The sequence below is a fragment of the Eublepharis macularius genome, chromosome 6 (assembly GCF_028583425.1).
Source record: "Eublepharis macularius isolate TG4126 chromosome 6, MPM_Emac_v1.0, whole genome shotgun sequence".
In the NCBI taxonomy this organism is placed as follows: Eukaryota; Metazoa; Chordata; class Lepidosauria; order Squamata; family Eublepharidae; genus Eublepharis; species Eublepharis macularius.
In genome coordinates this window covers 44,601,894-44,614,768 of record NC_072795.1, presented here as the reverse complement: position 1 = coordinate 44,614,768, position 12,875 = coordinate 44,601,894, and the positions used below count along the sequence as shown (strand labels likewise).

Sequence of the window (12,875 nt, the reverse complement as noted above, 5' to 3'; positions counted from 1 at the left end):
TAGAGATAGGTCTACAGTTACTCCTGACAAGAGCCTCACCTTTTAAACATTTCTTTCAGGCACTGCATAGAGGCAGGCTGGAAATGCAGCCAGCAGTATTGAAAAAAGGGCAAAAAAATAGCATAAGTGCACGAGACCCTGGAATAATTGTAGTATGACTGAGTTAAAGACAAATTAATAGCTTATCTCTGCAAATACGTAGGACATAAGCAAGACTTTTTAATATGGACATCTCAGTGTAAGAATCACATGGTCTGAACCAGCTTCTGCAAAAATGGTAACTGGTTTAGGCCCCAACTATGTGAGGAAGACAGAAACAGATACGGTTTATAGCCTCAAGGAAGCAGAACAAAATAATTAGTTTTGCTAGATGCAACACAGCATATAAATGAGTGAAAGCAATGTTATTTCATCTCTCACATGGAATACTAAGAAGCACTAAGTTAAGGTTAACTCAGACTATACAAGGAGGACAACGAGTAAAAAGAATTAAACAAAGCATGCAGAAGAATAGACGACTTACCACAGCCTTGAACAAGATCAAAAGAAAAAAGAGCAAATTTTGGCATTAAAACCTAATTAGCAGGCAGAAAGATTCAGATCAATCTGTTTTTAACACACCTCATTGTCACAGATTAAAGGAACTGTGGTGGCTTCAGAGCACTTTAAAATAGCATGCTTCCTCCACCAAACTGATATACAATGGAGACAAGCATGAATACATGCCACTCCAAAAGAAGCAGGCAGAAATAGCACGTGGCACAAGGCTGCTCTACAGCATACTGCAGAGAATCAGAGGCAAACCAGGAAACAAAGCAAGAGAGTCTAAAAGAAATGCAACTAGTGAAAGAATGTCGATTTCAGTCCCTTTAAAATGAGTCTGATTTTTTTTTCAGTTTTAGTAGCAATATCAATGGGTATCACATATATCTGGTGGTATGTAGCATCACTTCAGGGAAAATGTTAGATTTACACTGTCTTCGTTCATTTTTCCTTCCTTTGACTATCAAAAATCTACCTCTTTCTGATACTTCCTAGTAATGAACTCTTGCCACCAGTGATGGAAAAAAGTTATGGTCTTCCCTGACATTGTGGAGAAGATGTTGGAGGTGCCAAGAAGACTGGCTACTTCTCTTCCATTTGGGGGGAATGATGAGATATGTTATGAGCTTCACAGTCCTTGTTGAAAAACAAAGGGCGCTTCACAGTAGTCTTGATATAGGGTAGTCCTATCCTAGGCAAGTTTATTTGGAAGAAAGTCCCACTGATTTTATAACTAAGTGTACACAGGCAACAATTTGTTGTGCAAAACATTATGGGCATTTTGATGCTGATAAAGCTAAGTACTGCCTCAGTCATTATTTAAACCTACATTTTGCTCTAAATGTGATCACTGGTTAGACGGAGAAGATATTTGTCTTTAGTAAAGGCTTCAGAACATGGCCCAAAGTTGCCAAAAGGACCGTGTTATTTCACTGTTGAATGTATTTGCTTACAAAAAGTATCTCTGGAATCTGCAATCTGCAGTTACAGAAAATTTAAGAGTCACTCACCTGCCCATAAAACGCCACACGGTAGTATCGTCCAAACAAGCGCTTCTCAGAATTCACTACTTCCGCCACTTTCAGATATGATCTATGGATATCATAGTACAGCTCTGATAGCCTCTGAAGTAGCAGAATGAGAGAAAGAACATTTTAAAATGAAAATTGTGATCTTCAAGTCACCCTCATGACACAACCTACTTGTGATTATGGTGCTGGACTTGGAATTGATTTTAAAGCATTTACACATTTTCTGTCATAAGCAAAATATATGTCCTGCATTAATTATTAACAAATGTGTGTTTCAAACATGCAATTTTTCTTTATATGTGGTTCTCGCTTCCCCATTCATTATTTTTGTGTACACTAAGCTACAAAGTCTGTTTGGAAAAAAAATGGACAACATGGTATATGCAGATTTTGTGCTGGGATGTCTAAACTTCCCTTTACATGCTGCTGTCAATTGAGAGCTGCTTCCACATGGTGCAACCCTACCCATAGCTGGGGGCTGTGTGTGAATGATACACCTAGATGGAAAGGACCAGTTGCCTGGGGCGCTCCCTTGTAATCAGCACCTTTCTGTCCTGATGGGTCAAGGAGTCAGTCACGAAGAAAGCCCCTGGGACATACATTTCTATGCACAGGTTCATCAAACTCACTTCATACTGGCTACTAAACAACCTGTTTTCAAAAACTCACACAGACCTGCTTTATAGTAGACCTCTTCACCAGTTAGAGAGAAGGCATGTACAATCCATGTACACTTGAATGTAACATGAGAATTACTGAATGCATTTCCAACATGTTTGAAATGTGAACAGCAGGAGGGGACATTTTATCATTTATGGTGGATATCCAACAAAGCTTTAAACATTTGGATACAAACAGGGTTTTTTTTCTGGGAAAAGAGGTGGAGGAACTCTCAAGAGGGAAATGAGGAAGAAACACATGGGATTCTTTGAAATATTATTATTTTCATGCACTATTGCCGAGTATTTCCAAGAGGTGCCGGAACTCCATTCCACTGCGTTCCCGCTGAAAAAAAGCCCTGGATATAAATACATTTAATTATCCAGAAGATTTGAAAGATAAATGTACAAATGAAGCTGGAGGCTTTCTTGTTGGGATTAATGGACGAACAGTTGGAAGTTACACATGGCACACTTGTTTTGAATATGATAACAACAGTGAGAATGCTATATGCTTAAAAATGGAAAGCCACAATATTATCAACAGTACAGAAATGGCTGGAGGAGAAGATGGCTCAACTTGTGTCTTTGATCAGGGAAAAGACATTAGATAAATATATGGTCACCTGGAAGCCCCTTATAGATTTTTTGTGATAAGCAGAATGAAATGAATTGATGGTCTGTGCTTTTGAGGATTAGGAGACAGGAAAAGAACGTTTAGAGGGAAAGGAGAAGTATTTATATAAGGTAATTTTGAAGTTAGCCAGTTTGGTGTAGTGGTTAAGAGCGCGGGACTCTAATCTGGAGAACCGGGTTTGATTCTCCACTCCTCCACTTTGGGTCAGTCACATCTGGGTGACTTTGGGTCAGTTACAGCTTCTAGGAGCTCTCTCAGCCCCACCCACCTCACAAGGTGACTGTTGTTGTGGGGATAATGATAACATACTTCGTAAACCGCTCTGAGTGGGCATTAAGTTGTACTGAAGGGTGGCATATAAATAGAATGTTGTTGTGTTTGTTGTTATTATTATTATATGCATTACTTATATATCTTTCCACAGAGAAAATTGGCATTTATTCCTTTTATCTTTTTTTCTTTCTTTGTTTTCTTTTTGCATATAACTATATGCTTTTTCCTTTTATTAACTTGTTTAAAACTCTTAATAAAATTCTCAAAAAAAGAGAATTACTCAATGCGCATATAAAGAAAAATCAACATATGTACAGCTGAATGTGTGATTCAAACCACACATTTATCCAGGTACTGGTCCCTGTTTTCACTGAAAAGAGAACATGTGTCGGTCCTTTCTTACGTACTTTCTTAGATACATGGGTATATGCTATGACATATGAATAAGGCTAGTGCGTCAGACCATCCATCTATTAAGATCTGTATTGAATTGACTGGCTGCAGGTCTCTGATAGGGGTCATTCATATCACCTGATCACTTTTAAACTGGAGATTCTGTGGATTGAATTTGGGACCTTCAGCATGTAAAACAGATGTTCTATCACTGAGCCATCTCCTCACCCAAAGACAAAACTGCAACCTGATAGAATCTTGATAATAGATTGAGAGATGAAGAGAGATATTTCAGAAACCATGGGAACTTTTTTTCATGGCTTTAATCACAGCCCATAAACTGCATAGAAAGCCACTTATACTAGATATAATGTGGAAAATAAACTGAACAAAATAAAAATGTAACCTTGTCAGCAATGTAATTCTTCTTGGCATTTGTTATTTTGAGTTTGCCTTACCTTGAAATCTCTCTGCTTCTCAAATACTGCAATGATTGGCTTGTTAACTTCAGCAATGAGTTCATATCTCTCAGACTTCCACAGGTAGTCAACGCATAATTCCAGCTGCTCCACAAGGATGTTCTGCAATTGCATAAGAAATAAAAAAGAATAAAGTTGTCTTTGTTTATGTAGCTGTTAGATACTTTGACAAAGCAGAAACCAGAGGCCTAGTTAGACAAAACACCAAAGCAAACATTTAGCCCACTGAAGCTGCTTGCTTTAATAGATGTATTAGTGGAAAACACACTGCAATGTATTTATTATATTTGGATTCCACCCTTCTTCTAAATAGCCCAGGGTGCTGTATAAGGCTCTTCTGTCCTCCATTTTATCCTCACAACCACCTCTGTGAGGTGGGCTAGATTGAGAGAGAGAGCGATGGGCCCAGTGCCACCCAGTGAACTTCATGGCAGAGTGGAGATTTGAACCCATGCCTTCCAGATCCTAGTCTGACTAACTACTACACCACACTGGCTCTCATGTACATTTGGCAATGCTACCTTATAGTGATTTACACCTGTATAATGGAACGGCATTTATTAATGCATCTACCAAAAGGAAGAAGCTTTAGTATGCTAAAAACATATAAAGTTGTTCTAAACTTACAGAAAGTATGACACGGCACATGAAACAACACATTTTCAAGCAAACACTGTATCTATTTGCAGTGTTATTTATACCAGTTTCAGAATAAATGCATGGGGTGAAATCCCTCAAGAACCCATTGAGAAATGTTTTGAGCCCTGGAAACCAGCACGGCTGGAGATACATCATCCCTCTGATCCAGCAGGATTGCACTCTACTGATCTGAGATAAATTTTCAGAAGGTTGCTAAAATAGGGCTATGCATTAACATAGGAAGACAAAGGGACTGTGGACTATACCACTGTGTATAGGACGTATTATTTGTTTGCTGCATGAATTATTCTGTTGTCACGACTTTGTTTTCTACATGCTATGCTTATTCAGATTTCTGTAATCCTAGTTCATTGTTTAGATGTCTCATCATATTAATTGTGTTGAATTACACTGAGTAATCTCCTTTGAGTCTCAGTGACAAAGGTGGACTATAAATATAAATATATAAACTATAAAAGAAACCTGTTATTACAATAAAATTGTAATCTTCTCTTCATCAGTACCCAGATAGCCTGAACGGTTATTGTGATTGATGGATGCTTTATTTGTGGTAATGCAACTTTTTCTCAAGGTGGTGTTGTCTTCCAAACAAAGGGCAGAATATATGTATGTTGTGGGAAGAACCAGCCATTGCCCAAATTCTGATACTGCCCACTATAGTTGCTGCATGCTGGATTTCAGCTTCCCACTGCATGATTCTGCAAATGTGCTCAGCTTCTTCTCCCACCCGAAGCCCCTAGGCTTGTGTCTGAGCCCCTGCAGCAATAAGCTTCAGCAATCATGCCTCTGTTCTCTATCTACCACTTATCTGACAGGTATGACAAAAGCAGAAATTCATCTTGGGCAACTGCCATTAAAATGTATCAAGATGGGTAGCCATGTTAAGTCTGTCTGTAGCAGTAGAAAAGAGCTTACTCTTTTCTACTGCTACAGACAGACTAAAAAGCTCATACCTTACCACAAATTTTGTTAGTCTTATAGGTTCTACTGGACTCTTGCTCTTTTCTATTAAAATGTGTATGTGCTATCAAGTGGCAATTGACTTATGGAGACCCCAGCAAGGAGTTGTCAAGGCAAGTGAGATGAAGAGGTCATCTACCAGTGCCTTCCTCTGCAGAGGCTTCCATGATGGTTGCCCATCCAAGTACTGACTCTGCTTAGCTTCTGAGATTTGATGAAATTGGGCTCTATCATGCCGCCTTCCCCACCCTCCATTAAAATAAGTTGGGCATTTGTAGTGGATTGTATCCCCTGCCCAAATTCTAATTCTGCATTTGCTTCAGCTAAACGTGTTCTGCTGGTTAGTGGATGGCTGTGCATGCCTGGCTGCTCCGTTGAACAAAAGCCTTGCTGGCCCTGCAAGCTTATCGTGCTAAGTTCATGTTGAAAGTAAATGTGGCACGAGAAAGGAAAATATATTTGAAGCTGTAATCCTTAGTACACTTTCCTGGGTGTAGACCTTGATGAACACAGTGGGATCTACTTCTGAGAAAATAGGATCAGGAGCCTGTAAACGATAGCCCTGCTGACCTCATTGTATGGCGTGTCCTGCATCCCAGAGTCTTCTTTCATTGCACCTTCTTCTTTAATATTTGGTGTTATATTGAGGAAGGCTGGCCATCCCATAGAAAATAAGCCTTTGTGAGCAAGAGGAGAGAAATGTTTGAATAAAAATGGCTCAAAGTAATTAATTATTGAAAAAGAGGATAAGATACTGCTATGAAGAATGATGTTTGTTATTTGCTGGGCATAATTGCTTTTTCACAGCGTAAAGAATAAGTAGCATGAATGGAATGGCCTAAATTTGCAACAGGTTATTACAAATCCCATCCAATTCATTAAGCCACTTGGCAAGGCTGGGGATAGTTATAATTTGATGTAGCTGGAGGAATACATTCTTGTACAAAAGCATTATTGGAGTAATTCTCCATGAATCTCAAAATAATTGCAAAGTTGGCATGAAAAGGCATTTATGTTTTGGACTATTCATAAAAAATGTCATTAGATTCCTTATATAGAAAAATTTGCCATCAGAATGATTATTATATGACTGTGAAGTACTTATAGTCTGTAGATATGAAAATATTAATGTCTTTTGTACAGTGAATTAATTAGTGATGGGAAAGCTGTCCCTGGACCAGTTTGGAATGAGTCTGATTAAAATAAATTAATTTGAGACTCATTCAAAGTGGGCCCATATTAATTTGTCTACGTTTCAGTGCAGCCTGGGTTAGACATCACTGCCTCTGTCCCACTAGGACACGTGGTTAACCTTCCCTGCTGCTGCTCCCTTTTCCAAATTTACCTTTGTGAGGGAGCATAGCAGCAGGAGACAGGAGTCCCCTTCCTCCAGGTGGAGTCAGAGCACCCTGCTCCCCATTCCCATTGCCTGCTGCTGCTCAGAACAATGGCAGGAAAAAGATACCCCCCCCCACTCGAATCACTACATCACTTGTGGTAAAATAACTGCAAGTGACATAAGGTAGCTCAAGGAATCATCACCAACTCTATGGTTTTACCAGAGCATTTCCAGTGATTTATAGAGATACCTATGTCACTTCCATTTTTTTTAACAAGAAGTGATGTGACACAGCAGCGGGCGCCCCCTCCCATATCTGCCCACAATCCTGGTTTCCAGGCACTGCCTGGTAACCCTAGCAGGAGAATTGAGGTGACAACCCTATTCCTGGAGTTTAAGTCCTGGCTGCTGCTGTGACCATGAAGGAAAGTGTGGGAACTGTAGCTGCCATACTTCCTGATGGTAATGGACATTGTCCTGACAGCTTATATTAGCATTCAATGACACTAGCATTAAGGAACCATATTTCCCACTCTTTCTGCCTTCAACTGGACGCTTAGCAACATCTAGTCCTTAAGCCTGAAACCTACATTGCCATGAGCCTCCTCTATAAAGTAAATTTGAGAATGAGGAGCCAGGAGAGATTGATGACAAAGAATCAAGTCCATTTCAAACTTCTGAGGGGTCTGATCTAATGTGAAAAGTTTGGAAATTCCCTTCTTTGTAACATCCTTTGACGTTGTGGAAATGTCATTAACACTCTATGGAAATGTCCCCAATACTGATTGTACTAATCTCACGCTATGTAATCTGCCTTGAGTCTCAGTGAGAAAGGCGGACTATAAATGACATAAATAAGTAAAATAAAATTTCAAAAAATTAGAATCATCATTATATTTCAACATTTGTCTTATTTTTCTTCTGTCTGCCACATGACAGGAGATTGCTTAATAAGATACCTATTCTATTCTTAAACATACTGTATTTTCCCCTATGAATAAATATTCCCTTGCAGATACAATGTCAGTGGTGCACACTGGCTTTTGGGAAAATGGACATTCACAGAGACAGTTATTGCTATTGCCATTTTTTCTTAAATCTCTTTTATCTTCATTATTATTATTTATTTTTATATCAGCAGTTCTTCCAGCACTAATGCTCTGATCTTATTGTTATGCCCTGATGTAATAACTTATTTTTTATTGCAGATTTGTTTTGTTTTACTGGCTTTTGCTGTAATAAATGACTGACTGACTGCTATGGCTCTCCAGGTGGATACATGTTTTTAGTAATTATCCATTTCACTGATTGCCCCAGTTATGTGGGATGTCTTGGAGAAGGCATTGAAAGCTGCAGAGCAGCCATGAGGTAAAAGGTGACTGTTCCCATCTGAATACCATGCTTATCCACAAAAGGAGCTATTCACATCTGGGATGCACAGATGGCAAGAAATTAATTCTTTCCTCCAGATTCTATTCTCATGAGATTACTTTGCAAGCAAGTGCAGCCTCTCAGAATAAAATGCATCTACAAGGTAATCCAAGCAGGAAAATAGTGAACACCCAACACAGGCAAAGTGGTTATGAGAATCATCCCACTGTTGACCCCCCTATGCCTATTAGGATGCTTCTAGAAAACACTTCTACTAGTGGCAGGAGAAATCTTCACAATACTAAACTAAAAGGGATGGGGGGAACAGTACATCCAGCAAGAGGCATCTTGCTAGAGTCTCTCTCCCACTAACACATTCCAGTTACTGCCCACCCATGCATTACTGGGATTAGCAATAGTCAGGAAAGGAATTGCTATTTTACTTATTTGGCCTGCTAATTCAGGATGATGAACAATCTAAACATTATTTTTTTAACATCCCTGTTGGATGTGGGCAGTCTCCAAGACCACCAGTCTTGCTTCAGAAGTCAGTTCACCACAAAATCTGTGCTTGAGCATTTTAGTTGGCATTATGTAGGAACAGCATCAACTAAACAAAGCATAAAACCTCAATAATATGAATGGTCATCTTGCAGTTAACCTTATAACACAAAGTATACAGTGTTTGCAATACAAAACCTTACAATCATTAAAATTCTGATTAAGTCTTCAAAAAAAAAATTAGTAGCATAGATGTGATTTCATACTTCCCACTACCAAAGAATATAATGATACACCACGATCCTGTCCCCTTGTAAATTTGTTCTTAAATATCTATAACGGGAGTCAGTTGATTACTAGAATGATATTGTCTGACCCATAAACAGACAATGGTTAGAACACTCACTTCCTCCAGTGTAAGTTGTTAGTAAGACATTACTATCAGAGAGTTGAGCATCTTCCAGGAGCATACGAGAAGTACAAATCTTTTCCATTTTCCAGTAACCTATGACAGTGTAAGATGTTATTAGCATTCTGCTATCTGTATGTGTTAATACATGCATATTTAATGAGGTCACACTAAGAAATGAAATACAAAAGCCCTCCTCCCCCTCAAACAGAAATGTAGTGTTAACCTTGATTTTCACATAATATATAACGCTGCTGCATCTAGACACTTTCTAGTGAAAGTGTCTCACATGGAAAAATATTTCAAAAGATTAAAGCAGCTTAAAGATTAACTACAAAAAAGAACATTAATCTCATCAGAAATAAATAGGTCAGCTGCAGGTTGTGTTCCCGTTTTACTGTTTTTTCTACACTAGTGATAACTAATATTTATCTTACCTTTTCTTTTCAGGTACTCAGCAATAAGGGCAGCTATATGGATATAGCACATAGCAGCCTGCAACAAGAAACCATATCAAGTATTAATGTTACACTGAGCAATCTCGTTGTTATCCTCATTAGCAGCACAATATGTTTTGCCATGTCTTCACTTGATAAATTTATTAGCATGACAGTTCATGCTAAACAAGAAACTCATGCTGAATTCTTTATTCAAGTTAAGCTCCTGTTAAAGTTGCTGAGAGATTTGCCTAAAAAGGCTAAGAGTATCAGCTAAGGATGAGTATGAGGACCTGGCTTGTAAATGATACATACATCAGGGCCTGAAAGTGATTGAAAGTGTTTAAAAAATAAGGTTTTTTTAAGGTGAGGGAATAATCACTGAAGCAAAAGTTAAGTTCTGCTTAATTCAGATGTATCTATGCCAGACCTGCACAATTTACGATCCAATGAAGCCCAAGGCCGCTCACAAGCTGGCCCACTAAGGGGCCAATGGCACTTCTATTTGCAACATGCCTCTGTCTGCAAAATTGGGTCAGTGGTTTCAATTACTTGGCAGCCCCCCAAATACTGCTAGCAAACCTTTTTTCAGCTTGGTTGTCCACAAGTGGTACAGATCCAATCTTTGACTACCTCCTATTGTCTTGATTGCCATTTCTTGTGAAAAAATAGACCACCCAAGATTTTTGGGTCAGTCCACAGTTGCCTCCCATTTTGGAGATGCTGGCATGCTTGCATTTAGGCCTTCTCATGCAGAAAGGGCTTTTTGTGTAAGTCAGCACCTTCTTGTAGACATCATGTAGGCAGGTTCCCAGATTTGCTTGACTGTGGCATCTAGGGATTACCATCCCTTCAGTCCAGGCTATGGTTTTACCATAGAGTTTCTAGTGATTCCTAGAGCTATCTGGCACCACTTTTGGATTTTCTCTAGAAGTGACATTATCATGCCCACCCCACTGCCTCCCACTATGTCCCCACCCCAATCCTCCCACCACTTGACAGCCTGGGCCAGGCAACCCTAGTGGCAGCTTTAAAAATGTCTCTGTGATTACAGAAACTGTATGAGTCACTATACAATCACAACTGAATGCAGTCTCCTTTCTCATAATCCTGGCTTAGTTGCAAGCCTGCTAGCTACCTTACTACGTCGTGATTCTAGCAGGTGAGAAGCTACTAGAGAAAAGGCAACTTCAGTTTATGTCCAACTCAGTCCATGCTCTTAGTTGAGCTCCCAAATAGAAAATAGAAAAAAAGAAAATAGAAAAAATAGAAAATAGAAAAAATCCATAGCATTTTCTTTCTGAGAGATATTAAAGAAAAAGTTTATACAAATTTCTATATATGGAATATTCTGTTTTATGGCAGGAGGCTATGTAATTCTCTCCCATCTCTACAACTGAGTTTTATACACAAGGCAGATGAGCCCATGTTTTTTAGTACTGCTGTAACCCCTTTCTTTGCAGGTTAATCCCTGGTACAAAACCTGTTGTTACTTTTTGAGAATTACCTCCGATAGGTCTCCATTTCTAGCATGAATCTTGGCCATGCTCTCCAACCAGGTCCTACGCAATTCAGGTGTACTGGCATATGAATTTGCCAGACTGTATTGTAAATCCACTAGCATCTCAGGGTCCTTCTCGTGCTCTTTCATCTGAGCAGTAGCCATTAAGACCGTCCTAATGCGTTTGGTCAAGTCTTTCACTTCTGCTGGGAAGTTACTGTTCTTTGGGGGAAAGAACCAAAGGAGTATTTTTCAATCCACAGAATCCCTGCTATTATGCATCTATGAATCACCATCATGAAGATGAAACACACTAGCCACTTCAAAATCTTTTGCTTGCTGGTTCCCTGCCCAGGGACAAATAGCCACACGTAGTCAATGTAGTGTACAGGATTAAGTTTTGTGCTAACTAATGCTTCTTCCTAAATGAGCCTCATTGCTGCTCTGGAATGCTCTTTTCCATGGCATGTGTAAGCCCCAGGAACTACTGGTTTTGCCCAGTAGGGGTGGAGTCTGTGAATGGAGAACAGCAAGCAGCACCGGGAAAGGCTGTTTGCTGAGACAGCTGGATAAAATTCTGGGCTCTTATTGTAAGTGGTCGGCCCTGGCCTTCTCCATATTTGATGTACCTTTAATACAGGCCTGTGGTATAAAATCACAGGGCCCCTGGATTAATGCAGCTTGATCTGCATCAGAGGGAATTCCAAGCCAGCTGGGCAGAACACTGCAGAGACCCGCCCAGGAGATTGAGTCACACGTAGATTGACTCAGATACAACACAAAGGACTGGGGTGATTGACTTACTGTCCTCTCAGCAACTGGCATGAGATCATGACAATAGTGGGCTTCACTGAGTCCCCCCCCCATTAGCACATTCTGATGTCCTCTTCCCGTGATTACATCCCCACCCTAAGATCAAGGATCAACCAACCAGCACCAATAAGTTTATTTTTCTCTGGGAATCTATATTTCTCATACCTAAATGCATCAACTTAGCTCTGGTGGCCTTCATTAGCAAATTGCAAGGCAGCAGAGAGACTTTACATTTTCTTTCACACATCCTGGCAGCAAGCAATCAAGGTAATCAACCTTTGTAATTCCCAGAGACTGACCTTTATGGTCTTTGTTCTGCTGGCTGAGGAGGGCTGCCCTATAAGAACCAGGGCCCTTGCCCCAATCAAATCGTGCATGCTTACTGGATCCAAGCACTGCTCCCTTGGGGACACTTCTTCCCTAAGTCCCTCTGGCCGAGAACACTGGACGTTTGAAGCTCTCTTCTTCTGCGTATTACTCTACTCTCTAGGAATGGTAAATATACTTCCCCCTCCCTCCCTCCCTCTATTCCAATTTCTGGCTTGCTTCCTAGGACTCTGTGTATGTGTGTACCAACCATTTTAATTGTCTCTTGTGTATATGTTGGTTTTTACTCTTTAAATAAAAAATACTCTTTGACCTTAAAAGCACTAAGTCTTATCTGCTACTTTGGGGAAAGGACCCCGTAAATATTGGTGGAGATATCCTGTTGTTACCCCTCTTGCACAGCCTTCCTCCTTGCCGCTAATTTCCTCCCACTTACTTGCAAGGAGGCCCATTCCAGGTAACATTATCTCCTTGTATAAGATAACTGACATTTTTATATGTGAGATTTTAATTGGAAACTTAGTGTTTAGTATAATGGTATT

The 12,875-nt window shown here is 39.7% G+C and overlaps 1 protein-coding gene across 1 annotated transcript in view; it reads right to left on the bottom strand.

The window, feature by feature from the left end:
* DOCK10 (dedicator of cytokinesis 10) overlaps positions 1–12,875 on the bottom strand; it is a 173,196-nt gene that overhangs the window by 17,556 nt on the left and 142,765 nt on the right. The window contains exons 45-50 of the mRNA XM_054982520.1: positions 11,200–11,415; positions 9,693–9,750; positions 9,253–9,351; positions 6,206–6,312; positions 3,995–4,117; positions 1,554–1,667 (exon numbers count right to left, since the gene is read on the bottom strand). Coding sequence (XP_054838495.1) covers positions 1,554–1,667; positions 3,995–4,117; positions 6,206–6,312; positions 9,253–9,351; positions 9,693–9,750; positions 11,200–11,415 — 717 coding nt within the window. The remainder of the gene's footprint in view (positions 1–1,553; positions 1,668–3,994; positions 4,118–6,205; positions 6,313–9,252; positions 9,352–9,692; positions 9,751–11,199; positions 11,416–12,875) is intronic.